The sequence below is a fragment of the Sus scrofa genome, chromosome 7, assembly GCF_000003025.6.
Source record: "Sus scrofa isolate TJ Tabasco breed Duroc chromosome 7, Sscrofa11.1, whole genome shotgun sequence".
Lineage (NCBI taxonomy): Eukaryota > Metazoa > Chordata > Mammalia > Artiodactyla > Suidae > Sus > Sus scrofa.
Genome location: NC_010449.5, coordinates 116,474,174 through 116,500,364, shown reverse-complemented (window position 1 = coordinate 116,500,364; position 26,191 = coordinate 116,474,174). Strand labels below are relative to the sequence as shown.

The window sequence follows — 26,191 nt, the reverse complement described above, 5'->3', positions numbered from 1 at the left end:
GCGCTGTCAGCGCTTTAGCTTCTGCAGGCACCTCTGTGTGTGTGTGTGTGTTTCTCTGTCTCCCCCGTGCCGGTCCCTGTGTCTCTGTCTCTGACTGTCTCTCTGTGTCTGTCTCTGTCTCCATCTCTCTCTCTGACCTGGGATACATGTCCACAGAAAACAGAAACATCTGCTGCCACCAGGGAGGGATTGCCGATGATTTAGCAGCTGTGGGTGACGCTCTCAGGTGACGCGCTCTGCCCTGACAAAAACCATCAGTGCAGCAAGAACCTGTCACCGCCGTCTCTGGAGGAGGGGCGGGGGGTATCCGAAGCCAGGAGCTGGGTCGGAGAGAAACGTGTGACACATCTGGCCCTTGTTTAACCCCTGGCTTCCCCCCACTCACCAACTCGAGTGAGTTTGGTCTCGGGAACCATAAATAAGGCGACCTTGAGGGGGGGGCCGAGGCTGCAGTTGCGGGTCCCTGGGCCCCATGTTCGGGTTTGGATGCGGTCCACGCGGGCTCTGCTGTGAGCCCCAGTCTTCCCTCGAGAGTCCGTGAAAGAGGTACAGAAAAAGACAAGCACATCCTAGGGCCCCCCTGGGGCCCGAGTGCCCCTCTCGCTGAACCGCCGGTTTTCTTCTGTTTTGTGTCACAGCTGCACGAGTACAAATCCTCATCCCATCGTATTTTTCGGCTGAACAACATCGCGAAGGCACTCAAGTTTTTGGAAGATAGCAATGTGAGTATCTGAAGCACGTCTTGATCACACAGCCTCTCCTGGGACGAACAGGACGTCATTTTGACGCCTGCAAAGGGGGACCCGGCCGAGAGGGTCAGAGGAAACTAGGTTTAAATATAACAGGAGGCACGGCGCTCATCCATCAGTCGGAGATGCGGTCCCGGCTCCCTGCCCGCCCTTCCGTCTCCGTCGGGGTGAAGAGGCCGACGCACGTCCAGGCGCGGGACAGGGGAAGGGCGGAAGTGCTGAGCAGCTCTCCGATGTCCCGAATTCGATTGACACTTTCCTTTACCTTTTTTTTTTTTTTTTTTGGTCTTTTTTTGCTATTTCTTGGGCCACTCCTGCGGCATATGGAGGTTCCCAGGCTAGGGGTCTAATTGGAGCTGTGGCCGCCAGCCTACGCCAGAGCCGCAGCAACGCGGGATCCGAGCTGCATCTGCAACCTACACCGCAGCTCACGGCAACGCCGATCATTAACCCACTGAGCAAGGGCAGGGACCGAACCCGCAACCTCATGGTTCCTAGTCGGATTCGTTAACCACTGCGCCACGACGGGAACTCCTCCTTTACCTTTTGGGGGCTAAGAGTCGAGTGAGCATGTCAGAATGTACAACTTTTTCTTAGGACTTGGAATGTGGGAGAAACAAGGAGGAAAGGGGGGCTAAAAGAGCCAGGGGAAAATTCTGTCCTCTTTGATAGAACTTGCCAGACTTAAGTTCGTTATTGCTGTGTGTTGAACTCTCTGCTTCATGTCTTTCAAAAATGGGAAGGAATGGCCCTAGGGGGTGAAATTGCCAAAGTTCCTCTTTCATTAAGTTTTACCAGTTAGGAGTTCCCGCTGTAGTGCAGCATCTGGTGTTGTCTCTGCAGTGGCACAAGTTCAATCCCAGGCCTGGCCCACTGGGTTAAGGATCCATCCCTGGCACGGAACTTCCATGTGCTCCAGGTGTGGCCAAAAAAAAAAAAAAAAAAAGGAAAAGAAAAAAAAATGTTTCACCAGTTAATCCCCTCAGCATGCACACTGTAGCTTTGCATGCCCAGGAAAACGACATCCCTAAGTATGATTCATTTGGGCTTCCTGATGCTAAGCCTGGAGCTCCTGGGCTGATTTAAGCAGAAAAGGAATTTGTGGAAGGAGGCTGGGTTGTCACAGAATAACTCGAAAACCTGGAGAATCAGAGATGGTCCCTTTTAAGGGCCGGGACACGGCAGAGCCCCTCCCACTCCCAATGCAAAGACCCACGTGGGCACAGCTGCCACTGCACTGTCCACCTGCCCGCACCCCAGCCCCTGGATCTCAGTGTCACACATCCAGATTCAAAGGCCTGAGCTGACAAGCCTGGCTCCCCACCCATGTCCTCGCTGCCAAGGGCAGAGAAGAGTGCTTTTGGCTTTTGAAAAGGGAAGTGGACTCTCTTCCCAGACTAGGGGCGAAGCCCCAGCCCCAGGAGGGATCTCTGGTGGTGGCAGCCAAAAAGCACAGCAGAGTTCATAGTGGTGTCAGATGTCCATCCTGGAACAAATGTATGAACAAAATGTGGTCTGTCCATGCAATGGCATATCACTCTGCCATGAAAAAGAATGAAGTGCTGATACACAAGCCACTGGGTGGATGGACTTTAACATTATGAAAGATGCAGGACAAAGAGAACCACTTTTATGAATCTATTCCTGTGAAACATCCAGCACAGGGAAAGCTCTCATCAGAAAATAGATTAATGATTGGTTGCTCAGGGTTGAGAGGGGATTAAGAGAGTGACAATCGAAGGGCATAGGGTTTCTTTTTGAGCATAGGATTTCTTTTGATCCCGGGAACTCCAGGAATCATATACTTTAAATGGGTGCCTTGGATGGGATGTGAATTGTATCTCTCCATGAAGCTGTGTTTAAAAAGCGCATCCTGGAATTCCCATTGTGGCTCAGTGGGTTACCGACCCAACGAGTATCCATGAGGATGTGGGTTTGATTTCTGGCCCTGCTTAGTGTAAGGATCCGGTGTCACAGTGAGCTGTGGTGTAGGCTGCAGATGCAGCTTGGATCCCGCGTTGCAGTGGCTGTGTCTTAGGCCAGCAGCTGCACCTCTGATTGGACCCCTGGCCTGAGAACTTACATAGATTGCAGGTACGGCCCTTACAAAAAAAATTTTTTTTTTAAAAAAAGCCCATCCTATCTCCATGAAAATGCTGGCCTCTCTGCAGAGTCAGTGCCACCCTCAGTCTCGAGCTCATGGTGGGTGCAGAGCACAGCTGCCACGGGTCCCATCCTGGAAAATTATGTAGACCTCTCCCAGCCTCCGTTTCCACCTCTGTTACACAGACGTGGTGGAGCCACCCCTGTTTCAGAGAGTTGTTGAGGAGCGAAGGGGCCCATCCGGGTGGTGTTTAGCCAAGTGCAGACACGGGCGCGACGAGGGCTCCTCCTTGCACCTCTGTCCTCTGCTTGGAAGGGAGCTTTGGGGCGGGCCCTTCGGCGCAGGGCCACGCCCCTGAATTCCAAAGGGGCGTGGCTTTTGTGAGAACCGCTGCCTGGGCTGTTCCCCGCTCTTCCTTCCGGCTTGTGGACCCCTTTGAAATTTGCTGCTTTGCCGGCAGCCTTGTGTCGATGGGTCTGTCATGTAGGCAGAACTGTCCCCCTGCAGTTGTCAGAATAGCCCGGGTAGGACGTGGGTTCCCCTCCAACCATCCTTCGAGGCATTTACGGAGTGTCTTCTGCGGCCCCGGGGCTGTACTCAGTGTTGGGCACATAAAGCTGTCATCAGAGCCGTATGTGCCCTCCAGGAGCTTAGAGTTGCACAGAGAGCAAGCGGCCGCTCATCGTACCAGGGGCCCGAGGAGGAGCAGTGATCCTGCAGAAGCCGAAAAACAGCCTGGGAGCCAGGGGGTGGGGGTTGGGGGGCAGGTTTTGGAAAGGACTGCTGGACCCCGGGCTGTGGACGCGGGTCCATGATCGCCGAGGTCAGCGGTCTGTGTTTGTCCAAAGACGCGTCGTATTTGGCAGTGTGGTGGTGTCGGGGGAGCATGTAGACAAACCGTGGGCACTTACCATCTGTTCTGAGAAAGACGGACAGAGCTTCCTGGCTGTGTGCCCTGGGCACATACAGTATGGTCGCTGGCATTCCTCACCTGACATGCAGCGATAGTGGCGGAGCCTAGTTTGTGGGGTTGTTCTCAGGACAGACTGAGCTGATACTTGTAAGGTGCTCAGAATAGCGCCTGTGCAGGGTCAGTACTGTGTAGGTGTTTATTAAACACACCTTTGCATATTGGGGTCCCTGAGAGGTGGCCTAGGGCAGCCCTAAACAGCATGGGTGATTAAGAGAAACAGGCCCACGAGGGCATCAGATACTAACCTGTTGCAAACTACATGCCACCTCTTTGGTAAGCGTGTAACTTGCTTCTCTCCAGGTAAAACTCGTTAGCATCGACGCGGCAGAAATAGCAGATGGCAACCCCTCTTTGGTTCTCGGGCTCATTTGGAACATAATTCTCTTCTTCCAGGTAAAATCATTTCCTTTCCGTAACACATGATAACATTCTCCACCAACACAAGAGGGGGGCCAGATGGAGGGAGACAGATTTCGTTTCTGACAGATTTTGACTTTTCTATTTCCTGTCAAAGAACTGGGGGGATCTGAAGATTTTGAGTCCCTGGGATTTTAAAAGTGATATGAGCTCTATTCTCTTCTTGGGACATGAAGAGCTAAATATTTACTTTGAAAAATAATTCCGTGCTGGAGTTCCCACCGTGGTGCCATGGTGGGTTAAGAATCTGACTGCACGGGCTCGGGTTACTGCAAAGGTGCAGGTTTGATCCCCGTCTGGGAACTTCCACCTGCCATGGGCATGGCAAAAAAAAATTAATGTTTGTTTTTTTAAAAGGAAAACAATTTCATTTGAAAGTGTCACAAGAACCAAGGAAATACTTCCCACCAATAATTGAACTTGGCAGAGTTACTTTCCTAAAATGACTCGTGTTTATCCGAGATGGTTAAAGAGCCTGTACCAAAGATAGTTCTAGGGAGGAGTTCCCTGGTGGCCTATCAGTTAAAGACCTGGCATCATCATGGCTGTGGTATGGGTTCGATCTGGGGAACTGCCTGGGAATTTCTGCATACTGTGGGCATGGCCAGAAAAAAAAAAAAAAAGATAGCTCTAGAATGAAGCCCAAGTGACAGGTGAAACCTCATTTTCCCATCCTTAGTACTTTCAGCCTCTAACTGGAAATGCTAGTTTTATAGAGGAAGGTCAAGGTCAGTGGCTGGAATATGAAGGTGATATTTGAAATTGTGCTCAGTTTCTTTTCTGTGACTAGGAGGGAGGGAGCTGAAATTTCATCTTCTAAAATCCCCTCTTTTGAAATAGAAAATCATGCCTTATTATTTAATGGCCCTCCCAAGAGTAAAAAAAATTTGCACAGAGGCCCAGTGCTTGTATTTTGGAGAAGAATGGACTCAAACAAGGCTTGGAGATGACAGAGCCAGTTCTGTGTGAGCCCTAAACTTAAATAACCAAAGGCTCTCTCTCTCTCTCCGAGCCTCACTTTCCACATCTGTGAAATGGTAGCAGTGGTCAGATCATGTGGTCAGCAGCAAGATGCTACGTGAGAAAGCCCTCTGTCAGTTATACAGTGCACATATGCAGGCTTCCGTTACTGAGGTTCGTTCTTAAACTCCCTGATAGATGATGGAAATATCCTGAAAAGTGTAGAGTCCTTAACTCTACCCCAGATTGTCATTCATTTATTTAGCCAATGTCTGCTGAGTTTCTCCTATGTGTCCGGTTCTGGGCATGCAAAGTCCTGTTCTCATGACTTTCTGGGATCACAGACAAGTCAGTCCCATATAATAGAATTCTCTGGTGCAGGCCACGATCAGGGTGTGAGCAGTGTTTTAAGAGCTCCAAGCTGGGCAACTATCTCAGAGGGGCGGGGGGCAGGGGGAGTGAGGAAAACTTCCTGGAGACCATGATGCCAGAATGGGGTTTTGAAGGATGAGTAGGAGTGCGCTGGACTAGTGCTTCTCAGACTTTCCTGTGTGTACCAATTGCCTGAGGGTGGTAGTGAAATGCAGAATCTGATTCTGTAGGTCTGGGGCAGGGCCTGGGGCTCTGCATTTCTCACAAGCCCCCTGAGAAAGGAGCACGTTCGAGTAGCTAGGAGTTGAGTGTTGGAGGGCAGGGGCGCCCAGGCAGCAGGACCTGGGGACCGTAGGAAGGGGGGCTTGAGACAGCCTGACACACTCCGAAGGTGACAGGCCCTGAGAGGACAGAGGTAGGCGGAGTCAGGTCAGGAGGACGTTGTCGTGGTCGGCAGCCTCTGGCCGAAACCGGAGAGACTCCCGGAAGAGGCGTTTGTCCTGCAGAGCGTGCCTGCCGGCCCCACCAGCTGCCAGGAGAGCCAGGCCATCGCGAGGACAAGGACTGCCCCCGACACACAGCCATCGGGAGAGTCCACAAGGGTCTCTGCCGGCTCTGAAATGCCCTTTTCCTTCCAGATTAAGGAGCTCACGGGCAACCTCAGCAGAAACTCTCCATCTTCCAGCCTGTCACCCGGCTCCGGGGGCACAGACTCAGACTCTTCCTTCCCACCCACGCCCACCGCAGAGAGGAGCACGGCGATAGCGGTGAAGGACCAGAGGAAAGCCATCAGGACGCTGCTGGCATGGGTGCAGAGGAAAACCAGGAAGTAAGCCGCCCGCCCCGGTGCCCAGCACCCCGTGCTGCTGCTGCCAGGCCAAGGGAGGGGGCCCTTTCCATGGGCGGGTGAAGGAAAGGGACATCACCGTTTGCTCAGTTACGTGCCTGATTTGATTTGATTTTTTTGCTTTTTAGGGCCACACCCATGGCATCTGGAAGTTCCCAAGCTAGGGGTCAAATCAGAGCAGGAGCTGCCTCCTACACCACAGCCACAGCAACACCAGATCTGAGCCACATCTTCACCCTACACTGCAGCTCACAGCAGCGCCGGGGTCCTTAATCTACTGAGCCAGGGATCTGTTTTTTTGTGTGTTTTTTTTTTAAGAGAGTTTAGTGACCACATTTGGGAGATTGGCTTGGGTCCCGAGGGATGGATTCTAAAGGCAATTAGTGCCTGGCAGGATTATCTCTCTCTGTCACTTTCGAAGTTATTTTATTTGTATTAATCGTGACACTGGCTGTCCCTTCGAGAGTGGCTCCGTGTGCCACCTGCATTGCGCGTTCAGTTGACCTCGTGACTTGGCCGTTCTTGGGGGTTCAGCCGAATGCTTCCCCATCACAGCCACCCTGTTTTATCAGTGAGTTTGAGGCTTAGAAGGTATGTGGCCTGGCTGGGGTCACAGCACTGGAAGCACAGAGGGGCAGCCGGGGGTAGGGGACCTGGGTCAGAGTTGCCGGCAATCCTGTTGCACCGCAGCCGGAACGTCTTCCGGCTCCATGTTTATTGCACACCCGTGTTTGCTGCATTTCACGTATCACGGAGAAAAGGGAGGCTGTGTTACTTTGGTCCTTTATCTAGCTGGGAATTGGGAAAGAGAAGGTCCCAATTTGTCCCCTTGTGCGACCTACACCTTCTTATTCTGTCTGTCTGGAAATGGACTTAGGAGTGGTTCGGTGGGGCTGTCCCGATGCCCAGGGCATCCCACTGGGAGGCCAGCGAGGCATCACTGAGGCCGTTCACTGCCGCCGCCGCCGCTTTTCCTCAGGTACGGCGTGGCGGTGCAGGACTTTGCAGGCAGCTGGAGGAGTGGGCTGGCTTTCCTGGCTGTGATCAAGGCCATCGACCCCAGCCTGGTTGACATGAAGCAGGCGCTGGAAGATTCCATGCGGGAAAATCTGGAGAAGGCTTTCAGCATCGCTCAGGAGGCCCTTCACATTCCCAGGCTCCTGGAGCCCGAAGGTAGCAGCGGGTCTCTTTCTTTCTCTTTCTTTCTTGGTAATAACTTTTGTTTTTGTTTTTGTTTTTAGGGCTTCATCCGCGCCATACGGAGGTTCCCAGGCTAGGGGTCGAATCAGAACTGTAGCTGCCCGCCTACCCACAGCCACAGCAACATGGGAACCAAGCCGCATCTGCGACTTACACCACAGATCGTGGCAATGACAGATCCTTAACCTACTGAGTGAGGCCAGGGATCGAACCTGCATCCTCAGGGATGCTAGTCAGATTCGTTTCCACTGACCCACAACGGAAACTCTGTAACTTTTTTTTATTACGTAAGTAACACCTGCTGTCCATGTAGAAAATCTAATGAAGTCATTTGTGTGTCTCCTATATCCCTACCACCGAGATCATTTTCCCACTATTTTGCTATACATGTAATTACATAGTTGAAACTTAATTAGGATCATTCAGGGTATGTATAGTTTTGTATCTTAGTTTTTTTAACCTAACATTATAATCGCGACATAAGTATTTTGCATGCTGCTAGGATATCTTCATTTTATATATATAAAATGGGTCAAGGTTAAGCTGTGGCTTAAGCCGGCAGGTGCAGCTCCAATTCCAATTCGATCCCTAGCCCAGGAACTTCCATAGGCTGCAGGTGCACCCTAAAAAAAATTTTTTTAATAAATAAAATAAAAACCACGTGCGTCTGTGTCCTTCTAACTCCTGTGTCTCTCTCAACAGACATCATGGTTGACACGCCAGACGAACAGTCCATCGTGACTTATGTGGCTCAGTTTCTAGAACATTTCCCGGAGTTGGAAGCGGTATGTCTGTTTTCCTTACCTTTAATTCAGAAGCCATATGTTTCCACCCACTGGCCATCAGACGAAGCTGGGGCTCAGGCTGCGTTGTTCTCTCTGAGGAGCTGTAATAATCACAGACCCATCTCAAGTCTCATGAGCATTGCCTCGCCACATTTTCATTTCAAAATCATATGTACTCTGTAACATTTAAAAGCAGAATGGGAAGTCAGCCATGCCTCTCTTCGCAGCCCAAACTTTGTGACGACGATAAGAGGTGCCTGCTTGTAACGCGGATCCACACCTCGGTATTTTGGTTGTCAGATGGAACGTTTTAACAGTCTACCCGGTTTTATCTGAGTGTGAAAAATTATAGAAGACAGTTCCCTGGTGGCCTGATAGTTAAGAATTCAACCTTCTCACTGCTGTGACTCAGGCTCGATCCCTGGCCTGGGAACTTCCACCTGCTGAGGGTATTAAAAAAAAAAAAAAATTTATAAAAACATTTATATATATAAAAGACAATGACCACTCAGGAGCACACCTTTTAATTTTCAGAATCTGAGTGTACTTGGTGACAGATTTTTTTTGGAGTAAAAGTAGACCTTTTAGAACATTTTGTGGCCCCATCGAACTTCTACCCAGCCAACGCACAAGCCTGCGATAATAATGATATAACAACCGCAACAGTAACAGCAGGTTACTGAACACCTACTGCTGGCTCTGGGGAGAACTTAGCAAGAAGCTGGATGGATGAGGTCTCTGACCTGGTGTAGCTTTGTTCTCTTAGAGAAAACGGTTAACAAGTCGGATGCACGTTACATTTCAGGTAGTTAGAAGTACTAGACCCCCCCCCCCAAAAAAAAATGCATAACGAGCTAGTACTCAGAGCTGGAGACTTTTCACGTAGCTACTGTCTTGTGTGTCTCCGGACTGACTGCTGCTCCTGCTGGCATAGCTCAGTATCCTTATTTTATAGATGAGAAAACAGACACTCAGAGAGGCCGAAAGACCTCTCCAGGGTACAGCTACCAGCACAGAGCTGGGCTGTGAGCCCAGTTTTCTTTGGGTTCCAAAGTTCAGGCTCTTAGACCCCTTATGACGTATGGCTGATGCGGAGTCCCCACTTGGCACTCAGAAGACCCAGGCTGAGTTCGCACCTCTGTCCATACCCAGACCAGGCAGCAGCCCCCAGGTATGAAGTCGCTGGCAGTCTGTACTCACGTAGAAAGAGCTCGTCCTTCTCCGAAGTTCAGTTCATTGAGATGTCTTTGCACCCAGAGCTTTCAAAGAACACATTCTTTTAAACGCATCTGATGGTTTCCCATTTTAGCAGGAACATTAGTCACTGGCCCATCTGTGTCTTCATCAGAACACTGCTATTAGTTCTGAAGTGCTTTTTCCGCTGTGGTTTTTGTTTTTGGAAAGGCCCCTCTGCTGATTTCATGTTCCCCTGTGTTTCTTTGCAGGAGGACTTTATGGATTCAGACAGAGAAGCCCCTATTGAATCCACTTTCGTTCGCATCAGAGAAACCTCTTCTGAGCAGGAGAGCGCCCTCTTCCTTCTGACTGAGAATGAGGAGCGAGCCTATACCGTCAACCACGAAGCCAGCCACCCGCCACCCTCCAAAGTCTTCGTCTGCGACAAGCCTGAGGACGTGGTGGAACGCTGCCTGGGCGGCGTTTCCAGCCAGGAGCCGCCAGACGGCTCCTCCGAGTCCACGCACCCGATCATCGAGCAGGTTCTCCAAGGGGTCCCTCGGAAGATCAGCACCCCCAGTGAGCCAGCTCCGGAATCTTCCATCTTGTCATCCAGAAAGGACACCCGGAGAGCCAACTCCCTGCCGGGCAAGAAAACGGTGCACTTTGAGGCCGACACCTACAGGGACGCCGCCTGCAGTCAGGACCCCTTCTACAGCCAAGACCCTCGCTTCGAAGGGAGCCCGAGAGGTTCAAAGGAGGGGTCCAAGCAGGATGGCCACGTCTCGGCAGGTGAGGTGGCGGGGGAAAGCCCGAAACAGGAAGCGCCGAGGGTCCCGGCAGCAGCCCCGGCCGAGGCCCCGGGCGAGGTGTCTTTGGTGGATGGTAAGATCGAGCATCCTCCGCCTTTCCAGCCCTCCCCCTCCTGGAACGGGGCTTCGGAGCAGGCGGCCAGCCCTGGGGAAGAGGGTCACCCCCTCTCCCCCCTGGGAGGGGTCCCCGTCATGGCCAATTCCTTGGAGATCAAGGTGAAGCTGCTGACCGTCAAAGCTATGGAGCGGGAAGACTATTTCGAAGGCATACCCTTAAAAGCCTCTAGATTTAACAGCGACCTCATAGAGTTTGCCTCCACCAGCCAGGCGTTCAACGAGGCCCCTTCCGCTCATGAGAAAACACCTGCCGAGAAGGAGCAGGTGCCCGAGGATCCCGCTGAGAACCTGGGGAAAAGGAGGGACAGCTCTGGCCACCAGCAGACGGATGGGGATGAGTCCCCAGGGAACCCCGACCCGCACGCACCTCCCCAGGATGCCGGGCCCGAAGAACCAGGTTATTCCTTGGCCCCCCAGGGGACGCCAGTGGACAAAAAGCCTGAAGTGTATGAAAAGGCCAAGCGGAAGTCCCCGCGGCGCCGTCGGGGGGAGGATGGGGGGAAGCGGGGGATCCCCCGGGGCTGGGGCGAGAGTGGCCTTCCACCCTGGCAAGCAGCAGCGCCAGCCTGGAGACCCTCCACAGTGCCAGCGAGGAAGACCTGGATTTCAAGCCGTCTCCACCGCTGTCCAAGATTTCCGTCATCCCCCCGACCTCTTCTACTACCCGCATTACGAGGTTCCCCTGGCTGCGGTTTTAGAGGCTTATGCAGAAGGCCCCGAGGATTTGAAAAGCCAAGAAATGGACCTCGAGGAACCGGAGGGCTATCCGCCGGGCCTGGGGGCTCGGGAGGACGAGGACGAGGACGAGGAGGCCGAGCCCTCCCAGAGCAGCTGCAGCTTCCCAGGGTTGGGCGAGGACCGCCCCCAGGCCAGCATCGCAGAGGATGCCAGGCGGGCCTCGGTACCCACTCCCCCAGCCCGGCGAGAGGATGACCAGCCAAGAGAGCCTGCAGAGAATGTCCCTGTGCCGGACCAGCAGGTACTGGACCGTGGGTTCGGGAACCCCGCTTGCAGAGTTCTGTGCTTCTCCAAAGCTCAGCTCCTACCTCCATAAAAGAGAGAAAAGCAATTTCCCTCGCAGGTGTCCCAGGTCCAGAACTTAAGGAGCTACTCACTCAAGCTTCAAGCAAGGACAGGGTTGGCACCCGAGACGAACATTCGTCCAATTTTGCATCCTGGTGCCTCAGCCTCCCCCTAGTCCCACCCCCAGGCTGCCAAAAAAAGATCATGTTTGAGGGTCCAGCATAATAGTAGCTGCAGGTATCATTTTACAGAGGAACTGTAGCTACACCCAGCACCCACTTAGGGACCTGGTGATTCCACCTCTTCCAGCTGCGAGACCTCATGTTAGACTCCAGCCTTGGTTTGTCAAAGCCTTTTGCCTGTTCAGCACTCTTGTTTGGCTCCTGTGGTGAGAAGTGAGACATGCAGGAGTTCCTCCTGTGGGGCGGTGGGTTAAGAATCTGACCGCAGGGAGTTCCCCATTGTGACGCAGCAGAAAGGAATCCGACTAGTATCCATGAAGATGCAGGTTCGATCCCTGGCCTCTCTCAGCAGGTCGGGGATCCGGCGTTGCCATGATCTGTGGTGTAGGTCGCAGGCGAGGCTCAGATCCCCAGTTGCTGTGGCTGTGTTGTAGGCCGGCAGCTACAGCTCCAATTCGACCCCTAGCCTGGGGACTTCCGTATGCCGGGGAATGACCCTAAAAAGTAAAAAAACAAACAAACAAACAAAAAAAAAACACATTCAGGACTTCGATGGGCTGGAAGTGGTAGCGTCATTTATGGGGAGTAACTGCCCAAGCGCTGGGCGATGCAGAGTGCTCCAGCACCAACAGCCTAGAGGCCGTGAGTGGCAGGACCGATCCTTTGGGACTAGGCACCACGTGTCGTCTGTGGCTGGAGAAGAGGGCTGGTGGCTCCACAGGTGCCAGTGACCTGCCTGTCACCTTCCCCTTCCACCCCAGGGAGAGGGACCCAGTCCTGTCCGCAACCCCCCACCGGCCACCTGCTGTCAGAGATGCCGCTCGGTGACTTGAGGCCTTGGGGTGCCCGGGTTGGGGATAGCAGCAACTGGGGTGATGCTCGGGTGGCTGCAGCCAGAAAAGTCTTTGAGGGCCTGAGGTGCCAATCTGCTGTCTGTTGACTTAAAATAGCTCTGGAGCAACTCAGTTCCCCTCCGTGGGTCTTGACAGTGGCCTGTGGGAAGGCCCAGGGGGGCACTTCATTAAAGCGAGCTCTGCACTGCATGTGCACAGGCGATTGGCAATGGGGTTGAAAGCACCCCTGGTTCGGGAACCGCATCAGGAGACCGAGGTTTGACTCCATCCTCCGCTGAGCTGGGGGACGAGCTGGGGAGCGCTTGCATTTCTCAGGTCCGCTCTCGATCCTGGTGCCGCCTGCTTCTCTCGGCTCTAATCCGCTCCCTCTGCCTCTCACCTACCCAAGGAGCGGGAGCCCACTGCTCCCAAGCACACCTTGCACTTGGCTCCCTAGTGTCACCCTGGCCTCGATCCCTATGAGTTGGGGGGCGTACAGTCTGGGGTGACAGGCGAGGCTTGCCGCCTAATGAGATGAGATGGAGCGTGTCTCTGATCCCTGGCCGTCCGTTAAAAAGGAAAGAAACAAGTGTCCTCCACAGGGACTAGAAAATGGGGAGGTCTACTTCTCGCCTTTAAACAAATGAGTTCTCCCTTCATTGCACCTTTCAGAGAAGGTAGCATTTGCTCAGTGGTGTTGGAAGAGGAACTGGCGTTTGAGACTGCCTGAGAGCGTTTTAATTCGGCAGGGAGCTTTGTTCTCCTGGACTGCACTCTAATCCTCTTATTCCGACACCTGTTGAGCAGGTTTTTCCAGCCCCCGGAGGAATTCCTGAGAGGTGGCGCCAGCAATTCCCAGGCTTCTTGATTTCACAGGGGAGCATTGCTGGTGGGTTTCGGAGTACCTGGTAGGGCTGGTGGACAGAGAAACTTCCTTTACACATAAATGCAACAAATACTGCACTACTCGCCACCTTCCGCTGAGAGTACAGTGAAGACATCAGCCTTCCGGGCTGGGGGCAACTTCACAGCCTTTGGCCCACGTGGCCTCCAGGATTCTTTCCTCTGTTGAAGTGGATGGCGGCTGTGTGAAGGGTCCCACCTTTGCCCTCGGTGAGGAACAGCCTTTATAGGAAGCGCCGTGGTGTAGTGGGAAGAGGGTGATAATTCTTACACCCATTTGACAGACAAGGAAACTGAGGATCAGAGACAAAGTCAGTTGCTCAAGGTCAGATAGCTGACTTAGCCGGGATTCGAAACGAGGTCTTACTGACTGTAAAACCCATGCTGTTTTCACTCCATCAGTCCATGGAGCATTTGGAACTGCACAGGTAGCAGGAGTTCAAGTGGGCTTCTCCTCCATGGGGAGGTGAGGGCGAGGCTGCGCCAAAAGGAACCCACGGGAGAGGCAGGATTGGGAGGGGGCGCCCTAGCTGGGCCTTGGAATTAAGTGTGGAGCAGAGCAGTGCTGGGTTTGTGTCGCTTACACAGCATTTCTGCAAAAAAAAAAAAAAAAAAAAAAAAAAAAAATATGCTGACTTGTATTCGGTTCTCTTGTCCTTAAGTCCCAGGAATTTGCAAACTCGGAAAACTTAGCAAACCCTTTAGAAGAAAAGGTAAAGGAAGAATCGATCAGCAGTAAAAAAAAGGAAAAAAGGAAACATGTGGACCACGTAGAAAGTTCAGTATTTATAGCACCCGGAACTGTTCGATCCTCAGATGACCTGGAGGAAGACATCAGCGACCACAGAGTCATTTCCAGGTATTTTATTAACTTCTTCCCACCCCAGAGCCCAAGCTGGGGAGCGCCTCTCTGAACTCATTCTATTTCTAGTATCTGATTGGTTGAGGAAGGCAGGGGCGGGTTCTGAACGGATGCCGTTTCTGGTTTCTGATTGGATGGAGGACGCAGGGGCGGGGCTGGACCGCAGGGGAAACCGATGTGGACAAAGTCCCCATTCAAACGTGGGCTCCGCCACCGACCTCACCAGTGTCATCAGACTTGTTCATAAGAGTCAAAAAACTGGACGGATCTGAACCTTGCCTTCTCTCCTTACTGCGAGTAGCTTGGAGCAGAAATTGGCAGTGAGCAAAGAGGTGGCTGAACCGTAGGTGGAGGGAGTCTGAAAAGTAATAGACTTTGAAGACTCTGCTGGCCACTCTTGGCGCCTAATAACTGCTGGTCCAGCTAGGTAGCAGGCTTAGCCGTTTACAAGCATCTCACGGCGTCGGAAGGGATGCAGTGCAGGTGCGCAGAGGTGACTGTTTATCACTGTCATGTGGAAGCTGGACGTTAACATGATGGCTTCACCCACGAGTTCGGGTCCAAGGAAGTGAGGATGGTTGATTTCCCTCCGGAGGAGGAAGCAGGAAGTTTAATGAGCTTTAACTGATAGGAAGCTCGTAGCACACATCTTGCCATGTCACTCCAAGGCCCACTGGATGATCCAGATTTGTCCCAGGGAAAATATTTAACTGCTGAAAGTCAGAAGACCCTGCTCTCTCCCCATTGTCCCTTGTCATCACAACAGTCACCATTTACCAGCCCTTATGTGTTCAGGCATTCCCATACATTTCTCATGGGCACTCCGATAGGCAGGTAGTCGGGACTGTGCATCATTGGATGGAATAGGAAGCTTGGGGGCACCTCCCAGCTTGGCAGATGGCAGAGCTGGAGTCTCGGACCCAGACCTGTCAGATTCCCCAGTCCGTGTTCTTTCCAGCCCATTTCCTGTGCTGGGTGAGCCACACTGGCTACAGAGGGGAGTCACTGAGACAAGCACTGGGGAGCGAGTTGGGAGAACCCCTTCAGGGAGGGCTGGAGGAGGGGCTGGCCGGTGCCCTGCTTCCCACCACCCCTTTGCTTGTCTCCCCTGCTGGGCTGTGGGGACAAAGGAAGAGCAGACGGGAGCCCGAGGGAGGAGGCGCAAGGCAGAATGGAAGGCTGCTACCAAGCTAGCCCGTGACTCCCAGAGTCCCTCTCCCTGCCCCTGGCCATGCCTGTCCAGCAGATGTCTGTGTCTTACGTGAAGCTGGACCCCGATCTAAGTGCCGATAGCCCTGCGGGACAACTGGCTGTCATCTACTTCACCACAACTCAGGAGGGTCGCTGGTCATTTGCCAGCCTGCCCTGCTTTCCCTAAGCAGGTCAATGCTCAACAGTCTTTGAGCAGTCACTTGGTGATGGAGTCCGCTAGGCTTGGGGACCTGGGCAGAGGTCAGCCAGGGCTCCGTCCTCCGGGAGCTCAGAGTTGGAGGGAGATGAGACATGCTCCCTCTTGCTGCTGGGACTGGGCGGTTTCACCTTGACCTCTCAGAGGCAGGCAGGGAGGGTCGGGGCCGCCTGGGGGCTGAGATGTTTGAATTCGGCATTGAGGGTGGAGTGGGATTTGGGTTTGGGAGAGAGAGACTTGCCAGGTGGAAGAAACAGCCTGAGCAACAGCTGGCACTTAGCAGACACCTCCGTAAATATTTATCAAATGCCGGGGAGGGGGGGCGCAGGAAGAGAAACAAGGGGGCATTGGGGGAAAGCGAGCATCTCGAATTTGTGCTTTGTGGGAAGGACCAGCAAACCTCACCCGCAGTGAAGATAAGACCGCTGGGGATGGACATTGAAAAGTGAATTGTTATTTCAAAGTAAACCTGGTTGATCTCAATGCCAAGGTTTTACTTTGATCTCTCGGGCATAGGGTACACACAGCGCAGGCAGCCGGTCCCCTCCCATCTCACCTCAAGCAAAGATGTAACTATTATCAAGCCTTTTGGCCGGGGTGGAAGCGACACCCAAATGTAAGCGGATGGTGTGGAGGGGGCACTCGTGCATGTGAGTGAACACGGACCCTGGAGCCCCTCCTGTGTACAGAGCCATCCCACCTGCCAGCCCCCCGCCCCTTACACTTGAGAACACTGAGTTCAGAGAGGTCAGGACCTGGTCCATGCTATGGAGTGGGTTAGACCCTGGGCATCTCTCTTCCCAGGCGCAGGAGGTTTTCCTGGCTCTTGGTCACCCCCGTGCTTCCCATTGGTCTCAGCAGAAAGGCCATTGGTCCAGAGCCTTCAGTACCCTTCATGGCCTCTCTCCCCAGCCTCATCCTCATCTACCTTCGGTCACCCTCTCCCTCGTTCCCGGTGCACCAAGCACCCTGGCCTTAGTTGAGCTCCTGGAACGCCCCCCACCCCCTGCAAGCTTCTTCACCTTGGAGGCCCCTCTGGCCCCTACCCATCTCCTGCCTTGCTCCCTTGGGTCTCAGCTCCAGTACCGTTTCCTCCGAGCAGCCTTCTTGGATTCCTCCAGGCCATTTTTGATCCCCGTTTTTATGTCCTTATAGCCACTATTCTTTTCCTTCTTAGCATTTTTCAAAATGAATTTCTGTAATCTGTGGAAGGACGTATTTATCACCTGCTCTCCCCCTAGACGGCGAGCCAGCTCCCTGCAGGCGGGGAGGCTATGCCAGCCTAGCCTCCTGCGTTTAGCATGGCACTGGGCTTGTGGTGGGTATTCAAGGAATAGAAGTCCTTTGAGGGGATGCTAAGTGAATGGGTGGGCTCTCTTAGCCCCGGCGGGACCCTGGAGGAGCTGGCCCTCTGCAACTAGCCCTGGGCCTGGCACACTGGAGGCTCCTGACCATGCTTGTTGAAGGAGTGGAGGTCAAGGTGCAAACATGAATACATCATACTGGTTTTACTGTAACACGAAAGCCATCTGTGAGAAAGCGTGCTAAAAAAGGGGCAGAGGAGAGGGAAGAAGGAGGGTCCGCCCTACTGGGGGTGCAATTTTTTCCACTAGAATACAGTACAAGTATGGGGGGCAGGGTGGAGAGTGGCCCTGCGTCTTCGGGGCTTCAGCTTATCGAGTCTAATCTTACGGGCACTTCTGGGTTCTAAGCACCAGTGCCTCTCTCTTCTTGGTTAGGTGCACCTTGTTTCATTTCCGGGCTGTGATGCCAGTCAGGAGAAACTGGCACAGGCTTTGGATTGAGGACAGGGACTGGTTTCCCTAGGCCTAACCCCACACCTGGCACACAGTAGGTGCTCAATACCTGTTATCTAGAAACGTGCCCCAAGGAGAGAAGAGCTCAGTGACTTTGGAGGGACAGCAATTGGCAGGAACACCAAGGCCGCTAGTGACGAGAGCTCTGGGAATAAACTCGTGGGTCAGGTGCCTTTTTCCTGGACCTCAGAATGCCACCCAGTAGGTCTGCCTCGAGGAAACCGACATGGCCGTCTCTGTACCAGGCGCATCCACATCTAGCACCTCCTGTAGAGCAGCAAGCCAGGGCCGCTTTGTTTTGTTTTTTCCATGTATTCTATTTTTTATATTACTCAATGAATTTATTACATTTATAGTTGTACAATGATCGTCACAACCCAGTTTTATCAGCGTTCCATCCCAAACCCCCAGTGCATCCCCCCACCCCACAACCTGTCTCCTTTGGAAACCATAAGTTTTCCAGTCTGTGAGTCAGTATCTGTTCTGCAAAGAAGTTCATTGTGTCCTTTTTTCAGATTCCACATGTCAATGAGAGCATTTGATGTTGGTGTCTCATTGTCTGACTTCACTTAGCATGATAATTTCTAGGTCCATCCATGTTGCTAAAAATGCCTTTATTTCTTTCCTTTTAACGGCTGAGTAATATTCCATTATGTATATGTACCACATCTTCTTGATCCACTCCTCTGTCAATGGACATTTAGGGTGTTTCCATGTCTTGGCTATTGCAAATAGTGCTGCAATGAACATTGGGGTACATGTGTCTTTGCGAGTCGTGGTTTTCTCTGCATGGAGGCCCAGGAGTGGGATTGCTGGATCGAATGGTAGTTTATTTTTAGTTTTCCATACTGTTTTCCACCAATTTACAATCCCACCAACAGTGTAATTGGGTTCCCTTTTCTCCACACCCTCTCCAGCACTTATTGTTTGTAGACTTTTTGGTGATGGCCATTCTGGCTGGTGTAAGGTGGTCCCTCACAGTGGTTTTGATGTGCATTTCTCTAATGATGAGTGATGCTGAACATCTTTTCGTGTGTTTTTGGCCACCCATAAGACGGGGCCGCTTTGACCTCCAGTACATTCATGTCACCACCAGCTCCATGAAGTTGGTGGGGCAGGAATGGCAATCCATTTCTCAGATGAGGAAGACTGATCCAGAGGGTGCATATTTGGCTAAGGTTGCTAGTTAATCAATCAGGAGCCAGGATGACAGCCCAGGCCTCTGGCTGGGTCTCTTTTTGCCTCAGCCCTGAGCAAGCCAGCCTTATTAGAAAATCAGAGATGTATGCCCCATCAGGCTCAAAGATCTAGTTAGAAAATTAGCCTCCTCGTGAATGAAAGGAAAAGAAGTGGTCCGCCCGGGAGCTAGACAGTCAGCATCGTGCATAGCAGGGAGCACTGCAAAGGGAGTCCACATCCCAGGTCTCAGCCGTGGGCTGACTCTCCCTTGCAGAGGGTATTTGGTGCATCCCAAGACCTCAGGATGCTTACAAAAAGAGATCCCTTCCTGCCTCACGATTCTGTGATTTCTAAGAAGAGTTCACCCGCTTTCTATTTGAAATTCTTTCCCACCGTTTGTGGTCACTGCTGTTGCTGCTTTCTTGTCCACGAGGGCTCAATCTGCCTCTTTCATATCGTCCTACTAGTTGTAAGCGTGCTCCCCCCGACTGGGCATATTGGATAAAATGTCTCATTTCCGTCGTGAGGTCTGAGGTGCTTGCCTGAATCCGCCTGTGGTGGCCCCGGGATGGGGGCGATGAGGAAGTTTTGGTGGCACCCATTCAAAACGTGTGTTTATTTTTCAGGACGAGTCACAGTGACTCCAGCATTTACATTCGACGACATACGAATAGGTCTTTGGAATCGGTTAGTATGTGAATTTCTTCTTCCTTCCTCCGGCCCCTGCTAATCCATTCCTTTCCGTCCTTCCTCCTCCCCAGCCCAGAGCTTGGAGATTACTGATGTGCAGCAGCTGTGCTTTTGGATAGACGACAAGCACATTGGAACCTTGTCTTTAAGCCCAGTCCAATCAGATGTCCGCTTTGGGCAATAGGGATGTAAATAAAGTGATGATTTTAAAGCCCTAAGGCCTCTTTGTCATAACAAATGCCTCCAAGACCTTCACCTTGACCCCCAACACACCCTCAGAAAGATCACATTCAAAGCCAGGTGCGGCGAGAGCAGAGGGCTGTGTGTCTTTGCACCTGCTCAGCTCTGGATGTGGTGGGACCCAGAGCCCGGGATCCGAAGCTTGCCCTGATTCGGGGTGCGGGGGTCGGGGTCCCCACTCACCTGTGGGACTAACATAGACTTAGTAGTTTGACTTTGGAACTAAATGTTTGCAATGTGAAGAAACGCATCGCATGCTCGGCTTTGTGTGTTTAAAATCATTTTATTTTCTGTTTCAGAGATTTCATCTTTACTAATTGGGTTGCGGGGCTTTTGTTTATAAATTTCACTGTAGGATCAGGTTAGCTATGTTCAGTTGAGGAATGCAGCAGATCTGGATGACAGAAGGAACCGAACATTAACCAGGTAAGTGGCTGGCCTCCCAGCTGCGGGGGGTTGAAAGAAATTTTTTTTTTTTCCTTTTTTAAGTGATGCAGCCTACCTCTGGGGATGGCTGTTCTCCAACGATGCTTTGTGGATAACAGTATTAACAGTCTGGGATCATGCAGGCAAATACCTGTTCCAGAGAAAATGACTGTAAAAGGAACAGGAGAGGGAGGGTGAGGAGACAGGCACTCACGTGGTCGGGCAGGGCGTGGTTCAGAAACTGACTCGGTTTAGAGACAGGTCTGAGTCAGGAGCGGGGGCTGCACGTAGATTACGCAGTGGCATAAGCCAAGCTCCCTGGGGTAGGGGCTGGGTGGCGGGTCTGCTCTGAAGGCTCTCGTCCCCGACACCTGTGTTCATTCTCTGTCACCACTGCAGGTACAATACTCAGAAGCTCACTGAGCTGATTTTACAGTTTTATGGCATCAGCGCAGACATGAAGAGGGGATGCAGACATGCCAGGATGCCTATGAAAGTATTGCTTACTGTCGCAGAACCAGATGGCCTAGCCTAAGGGTGCCGGATGGCTGGAACACTGCCTGTTTAGAACATGGGCAGGCAGAGAATTCGAGAACTCTGACAGTTCTGAGATGCCCCCATCCCTGTTAAAGTTATTGAATCACTTAATTTTACTGATTAAAATACATATTTGCCAGAGTTCCCATGGGGGCTCAGTGGGTTAAGAACCTGACTAGTGTCCATGAGGATGCAAGTCTGATCCCCGGCCTCGATCAGCAGGTTAAAGGATCTGGGGTTGCCGTGAGCTGCAGTGTAGGTCACAGACGGGGCTTGGATCTGGTGTTGCTGTGGCTGTGGTGTAGGCCGGCAGCTGCGGCTCCGATTTGACCCCTAGCCTGGGAACCTCCATATGCTGTGGGTGTGGCCATAAAAAGAAAAACAAAAGTTCCACAGATTTGAATTGGCTCCGAAGGACTTAGATTATTGGAATAGACAGACTCTGAAAATTGCCCAATGCCCAGGGGTGTAATCCTTAGAAGTTTATTTCTCTGGCTTCTAAGAAAGAGGCAAGGCTTGTTTCCTTCCCCTGCCATAAAACGGAAATATTAATTCACGTTTTCCACGAGGCACACTCCTAGGAAAATAGTCCTTTGAGTTTTTATGAGATAGAGTCTTTGAAAACGGAACCTGCAACATTGAGAAGGGCATTCATGTTTTTTCCATGTTTTTGAGCATTTATTGCCCTTGCGATAAAAAATATAGCTTAAATTTTCTCTCAAAACAGTTTTAAGGAGGAGAAGGAAACTGTCCTGTGTTATCTCTGTGGGAATCGCTCAACTTCTAGACCGAGGCAGAGGTTTAACCCCCTCCCCCCAGCCTGCTTCTCACCGTATTAGGAGACGGTTCAGGGAGCAGGTGCTTTTGCTTCCCATGAGCTCCATCCTGTGCCCCAAGTGACGCTGAGAAGCGTACCCTCTGGGCTTCCATAAACGCAGCTGCAAGCAGAGGCCCCCCACCCCGATTCCGATCAGGTGATGGCCCCTGACCCTTTCCTGTCGCCACCACACAGCCCCGTCTGGGCTTTCTCCAGCAGGCGAGAGTAAAATGTGACTTTAGCACTACCTTCTGTAAAATAAAAGAAGAAAGGTACATCTGAGCAAAGCCAAATCTGCTCCTTACCTTCCAGGTTAGATTCTAAAGCCAAAAGCACAAACCTGCTGGTAGAGGGATGTGTCTGTTTCTGGTGGCTGTTTTTAAATGATCTGTAAGAACCCCGATTCTCTCTTTAGATGTAGATTAGGAAGCCCCCTCTGTTTCCGAGTAACCCAGAGCCGTCAGCCTCTAACCTGCCCTAGGGCGCTTGAGTGTCAAGGAAGGTACCCAGGCCTGGGTGTTAGACCCAGCCCAGGCATGTGGCCTTGAGCCAGCTGCGCCCCCATGGTGCTCAGGTTGCCCACCTGCAGAATGGGGCTCGCAGCTCGTCCCTCTTGGCGTTGCAGAGACAACTGCATGGGTGTGACAGCTGCAGGCACCCTTGAACCCAGGCCTCCACCTGGGCTCTGCCCCCGGGCTTCTTGACCGCCTCGCTGCGAAGCCCTCCGCTCTTGCGTTGGGCAGCGAGGTTGCAGGACAGGGAGGGAGTGGGGTCCACTGGGCCGGGGACCCCCTGTAACCGCCTTGGTGTGTCTCCTCTCCTGCAGGAAGGCCAACAACTCTGGCGAGGCGGGGCTGCAGGAGGGCCGCGGCCCGCAGAGCGACTCGCTGGCGCAGCTGGTCCAGCAGCCGGACGTGATGTACTTTCTGCTCTTCCTCTGGCTCCTGGTTTACTGCCTGCTGCTCTTCCCGCAGCTGGACGTCAACAGGCTCTGACGGCGCGGCCGCGTAATAAACAGGATAGGACCCTGACGGGCCGCGGGCTCCTACTCCCTTCTGTTCCCTCTGCTGGATGGGGCGCTTCTGCTGACATCTGCGGACCTCGGGGGAAACCTAGCCCCCCCCCTTCTTGTTTCCGTTCCCTCCTCTAAGTCCTCAGCATGCTTTTCTCTTGGGCTGTGTGCTCAGCGTCCGGGTGTGTGGCTGGATCCTCGGGCAGGGTCAGTTCGCAGGCCTGGCTCTGACAGGTCTTGGACTTGGTACTGGTACCGGCCGCAACTGAGTCTTAGCTCGCCCCCAACCCCTGCCGCACGTTCTTAAGGTCCCAGGCGGACTCGCGCTTCTGGCCTCCTGATGAGAAAGAAGACGGTGCCCCAGGCAGAGACCCCACTGGGAAGAAAACTGCCACGTTTTCCTCCGAGAGGGGAGCTGGAGTGGAGGGGCTGGGGGTCCAGGCACCTGTTGTGGTCTGGCCGTTGTCGTGTTCTTTGAGTGGAGGGTTGGGTCTGAGCAGCACAAAGCTGCCAGCTCCAGGAAAGTGCTTTCGTGATGGGCAGAAGCCAAGGAAAGTGAAGGCAGAGTCTGGAGCTGCGCTGCCCTCTTGTTCACCCTGGTTTGGGGGGAAGGGGCGGTGGAGCATGCATTTTAAATTCATTTTTGCATTGTCTGAATTGGGATAAAGATGTGATTTTCAGGAATTCCTGTTGTAGCACAGTAGAAATGAATCCAACTAGTATCCATGAGGATGCGGGTTCAAACCCTGGCCTCGCTCAGTGGCTTGAGGATCTGGCATTGCTATGAGCTGGGGTGTAGGTCACAGGTGCGGCTCAGATCCTGCACTGCTGTGACTGTGGTGTAGGCTGGTGGCTATGACTCCGATTCGACCCCTAGTCTGGGAACCATATGCTGCAGGTGCAGCCCTAAAAAAAAAAAAAAGATGTGATTTTCAAGCCTTTTCCATCAATGGAACCCTCCTTGCAAGTGAATTCTCGGGGGCCAGTCTGGTAGATACATTAAAAGCAGAGCTTTGGCTGACACAGGGCGAGGCCTGGGATCCCTCTCATTGTTGGCAGCACCCGCCCCCAACAGCTTCCATCCAAGGCTGCTGAGGTATCCGTGCCGCTACTCAAGACCCCGCAAGGCACTGTTAAAAAAAAAAAAAAAAAAAAGCCCCCCAGAAGCCAGGAGGAGGAGCGCAGAGGTGGCCTGGCTGAGAATGAGCCCAGCTGATGTTGGCACAGGAGCGGTCCAGCCGCTTCGTGCTTCCAGAGAGCCTTTGTGCTCACCTGCGAGTCTCCAGATGTGAATGCTTGTGCGAGTCTCAGCACAAGCACAAGCATCCTTTGTGGTCGGTCATAATGGGTTCCTTGAAAAGGCAAAGGGTTTCCGGAAAGCCCCCCAAGAAGCAACCAGCACAGGCTTGGTGAGGGGACACAGGCATCCCCCTGCCTTTCGTCTCCTTCCGCCCTGGGCTGCTTCTACTCCGTTTGCTGCCAAGACGCAGGCCTTGGCGACCCTGGGAATGGCCTCCTCCTCCCCCTTGTCCTCCCGCTCAGAAAGCGTGTGTCGGCTGAGCCTGTAAAACCACAGACTCTTCAGTCAGGAGGGTCCCTCCGACAGCATCTCCTCTGCTGAACCCAGAGACGCAGGGCCAGTTGCCCAAGATCACACAGCCAACCAGGAGTCGGCCTGCAAGGGTTCTCAGGCCCCCTGATGTCCAGGCCAGAGAGAGCTGTCCCCTCTTTGAGGATACTTCCATTGCGTCCATGAAATGTCCTGAAAAAAATTAAATGAATAGATAAGAATGTTCGCCTTTAAATGAAACCAAAAATGTCAGGTCAACTGCCAACCTTTGTTTTTTTTCTCGACTTTTTCCCACGAGGAAGTTTTGTTCACTTTCAGGGTCATTGTCTCTGCCTTCTGGAATCCCCTTGACAGCTCTAAGAGCTTTGGCAGCTGAGCCAGCATGGTCCTTCCTCCAGGAATCACGATTCCCTCTCAGCGGGCCAGGGGCTCGCTCATTTCAAGCAGTGGGTTTCACGTTCCCAGAATTCCAGCCTGGCCCAAAGAATGTCCCTAGCACGTTCGAGTCGATGATGGCCCAAATGTGGCCTGTAACCCACTCTGATTATAGCCTCCTTCTCTCCACGGATGAACCCTAAGCCTTTCGAGCTGAAAGCTGTCGGGAGCTTGGAGGGAGTCCACCTCGAGGGCTGAGTGTCCCATGGAAAATGAGCTAATTACTGAGCTCCCCGGCATTCCTGCAGGCTGAGGGGCATAGGTTGTATGTGTGTGATACTTTATGCCCCTGGACCCCAGGCCGTCCTCAATAAATCGGGTGCTTGAAGAGCCAGGGAAGAGCTGACCCGAACATTAATTGTTTCAGCTTACGGGTCTAGACCTCCTTCGGAAAAGTCTCTGCGGGCTTCTTCTCTCACCCAGTGCGACGTGTAATATGTTTAAAAGCATCTACTGGCAAGATGCCTGAGAGTCATTTGGTTCAAGTTGGCAACAGACTGACTTTTTTGTTTAAGGAAAAAAAATTCTCCCTTGAGTAGAGGCTTGTTTGGAAGAAGCCGGATATAGGAGGAGGATAAGAAGCCCCCAGGAGAAGCCACCCTGTGGCTTGCCTTTTTTTTTTTTTTTTTTTTAAGAATTTACTCTGCATTCTTTTCCACGTAAGACATATTCATAGTTTAAAAAGGAACAAATACTGTAAGGCTTTTCATGAAAACTAGCAATCCCCCGTGTCTTGCTCCGGAGAAGGAACGCTTTCAACTCTCTTAACTGTTTTCTTCTAATATTTACCTTTGCATTTCTGCAGAACCTGCTTATACTTTTTATTTTTTAAATTAATAGAAACACCTATTGGCTGGTTACCTCAGTGGAGAAGGATCTGGCTCTTACCCACATCCTGCCTCGTTTTTCCCAGAGAGTAAAGGTGATGTTATTGGCGCATCTGTGTTCAGTGTGGCCGTGGGAGGACTGTTTACTTCTGAGCCAGGTAGTGTGCTGAAGTTCCCTGTCCTTCCTCACCAAGTCCCCTCCCCTTGCTGATGCTGATCACTGTTTTGGTGTGGCACATTCCTTAGTAACTGCCTGAGAAAAAGGAACGTATTTTAAAAATAACGTATTTTAAAATATAGTATTTTAAAAATAATTAAAATACTATAATTATTTTTGAGATTTTGCATAACTGATAATGTCTTTATGTTGCCCTTAGCCAGGCGTAGCTGGATATAGAATTGTGAGTGGAAAATAATATCCTCCTACTGCCCGCTCCCAGTGTAGTTGTCGAGATTTCTGGTGCCATTCTGATTCCCAGGCTTTAGCTGTGACTTGGGTCCCTGCCCCAGAAACACTTAAGAGCCCTTCATTCTTAGTGTTCTGAACCGTCCTGATGGTGCGGTGCCCTTAACCATCTACTCCTTCTGGGCTCTCCCGGGAAATTTCTTAAGTTTTCTTATAATTGGTTCTATTCTTTCTTTCTGGACTGCCTGTTGTTCCAATGCTGGGCCTCCCAGGCTAACCCTTCAATATTTCCTCTCTTTTCTGTTTCTCATCTTTTAATCTTTTGATCTGCTTTCGAGGGAGAGTTATTTAGCTTTATCTTTTCAATATGCCCCATGAATATTTAATTAATTCTTACTTTTCAAAATATTTTATGTTTTTTTTTCTGTTTCATAGTGTCCTGTTCTTGTTTCATGGGTGCAGAACTTCTCTCTCTGTGGATGTTCACTGAGAGTGGGGTTTGGGGGAAGTTC

The 26,191-nt window shown here is 52.1% G+C and overlaps 1 protein-coding gene across 1 annotated transcript in view; it reads left to right on the top strand.

Moving 5' to 3' along the window:
• Positions 1–23,576, top strand: part of CLMN (calmin (calponin-like, transmembrane)) — a 113,393-nt gene extending 89,817 nt beyond the window's left edge. The window contains 12 exon segments of the mRNA NM_001243882.1: positions 639–722; positions 4,127–4,219; positions 6,214–6,404; positions 7,402–7,595; positions 8,325–8,407; positions 9,853–11,006; positions 11,009–11,159; positions 11,162–11,491; positions 14,116–14,312; positions 19,346–19,406; positions 20,005–20,075; positions 22,256–23,576. Of these exon segments, the coding sequence (NP_001230811.1) occupies positions 639–722; positions 4,127–4,219; positions 6,214–6,404; positions 7,402–7,595; positions 8,325–8,407; positions 9,853–11,006; positions 11,009–11,159; positions 11,162–11,491; positions 14,116–14,312; positions 19,346–19,406; positions 20,005–20,075; positions 22,256–22,424 (2,778 nt within the window). The 3' untranslated portion in view covers positions 22,425–23,576.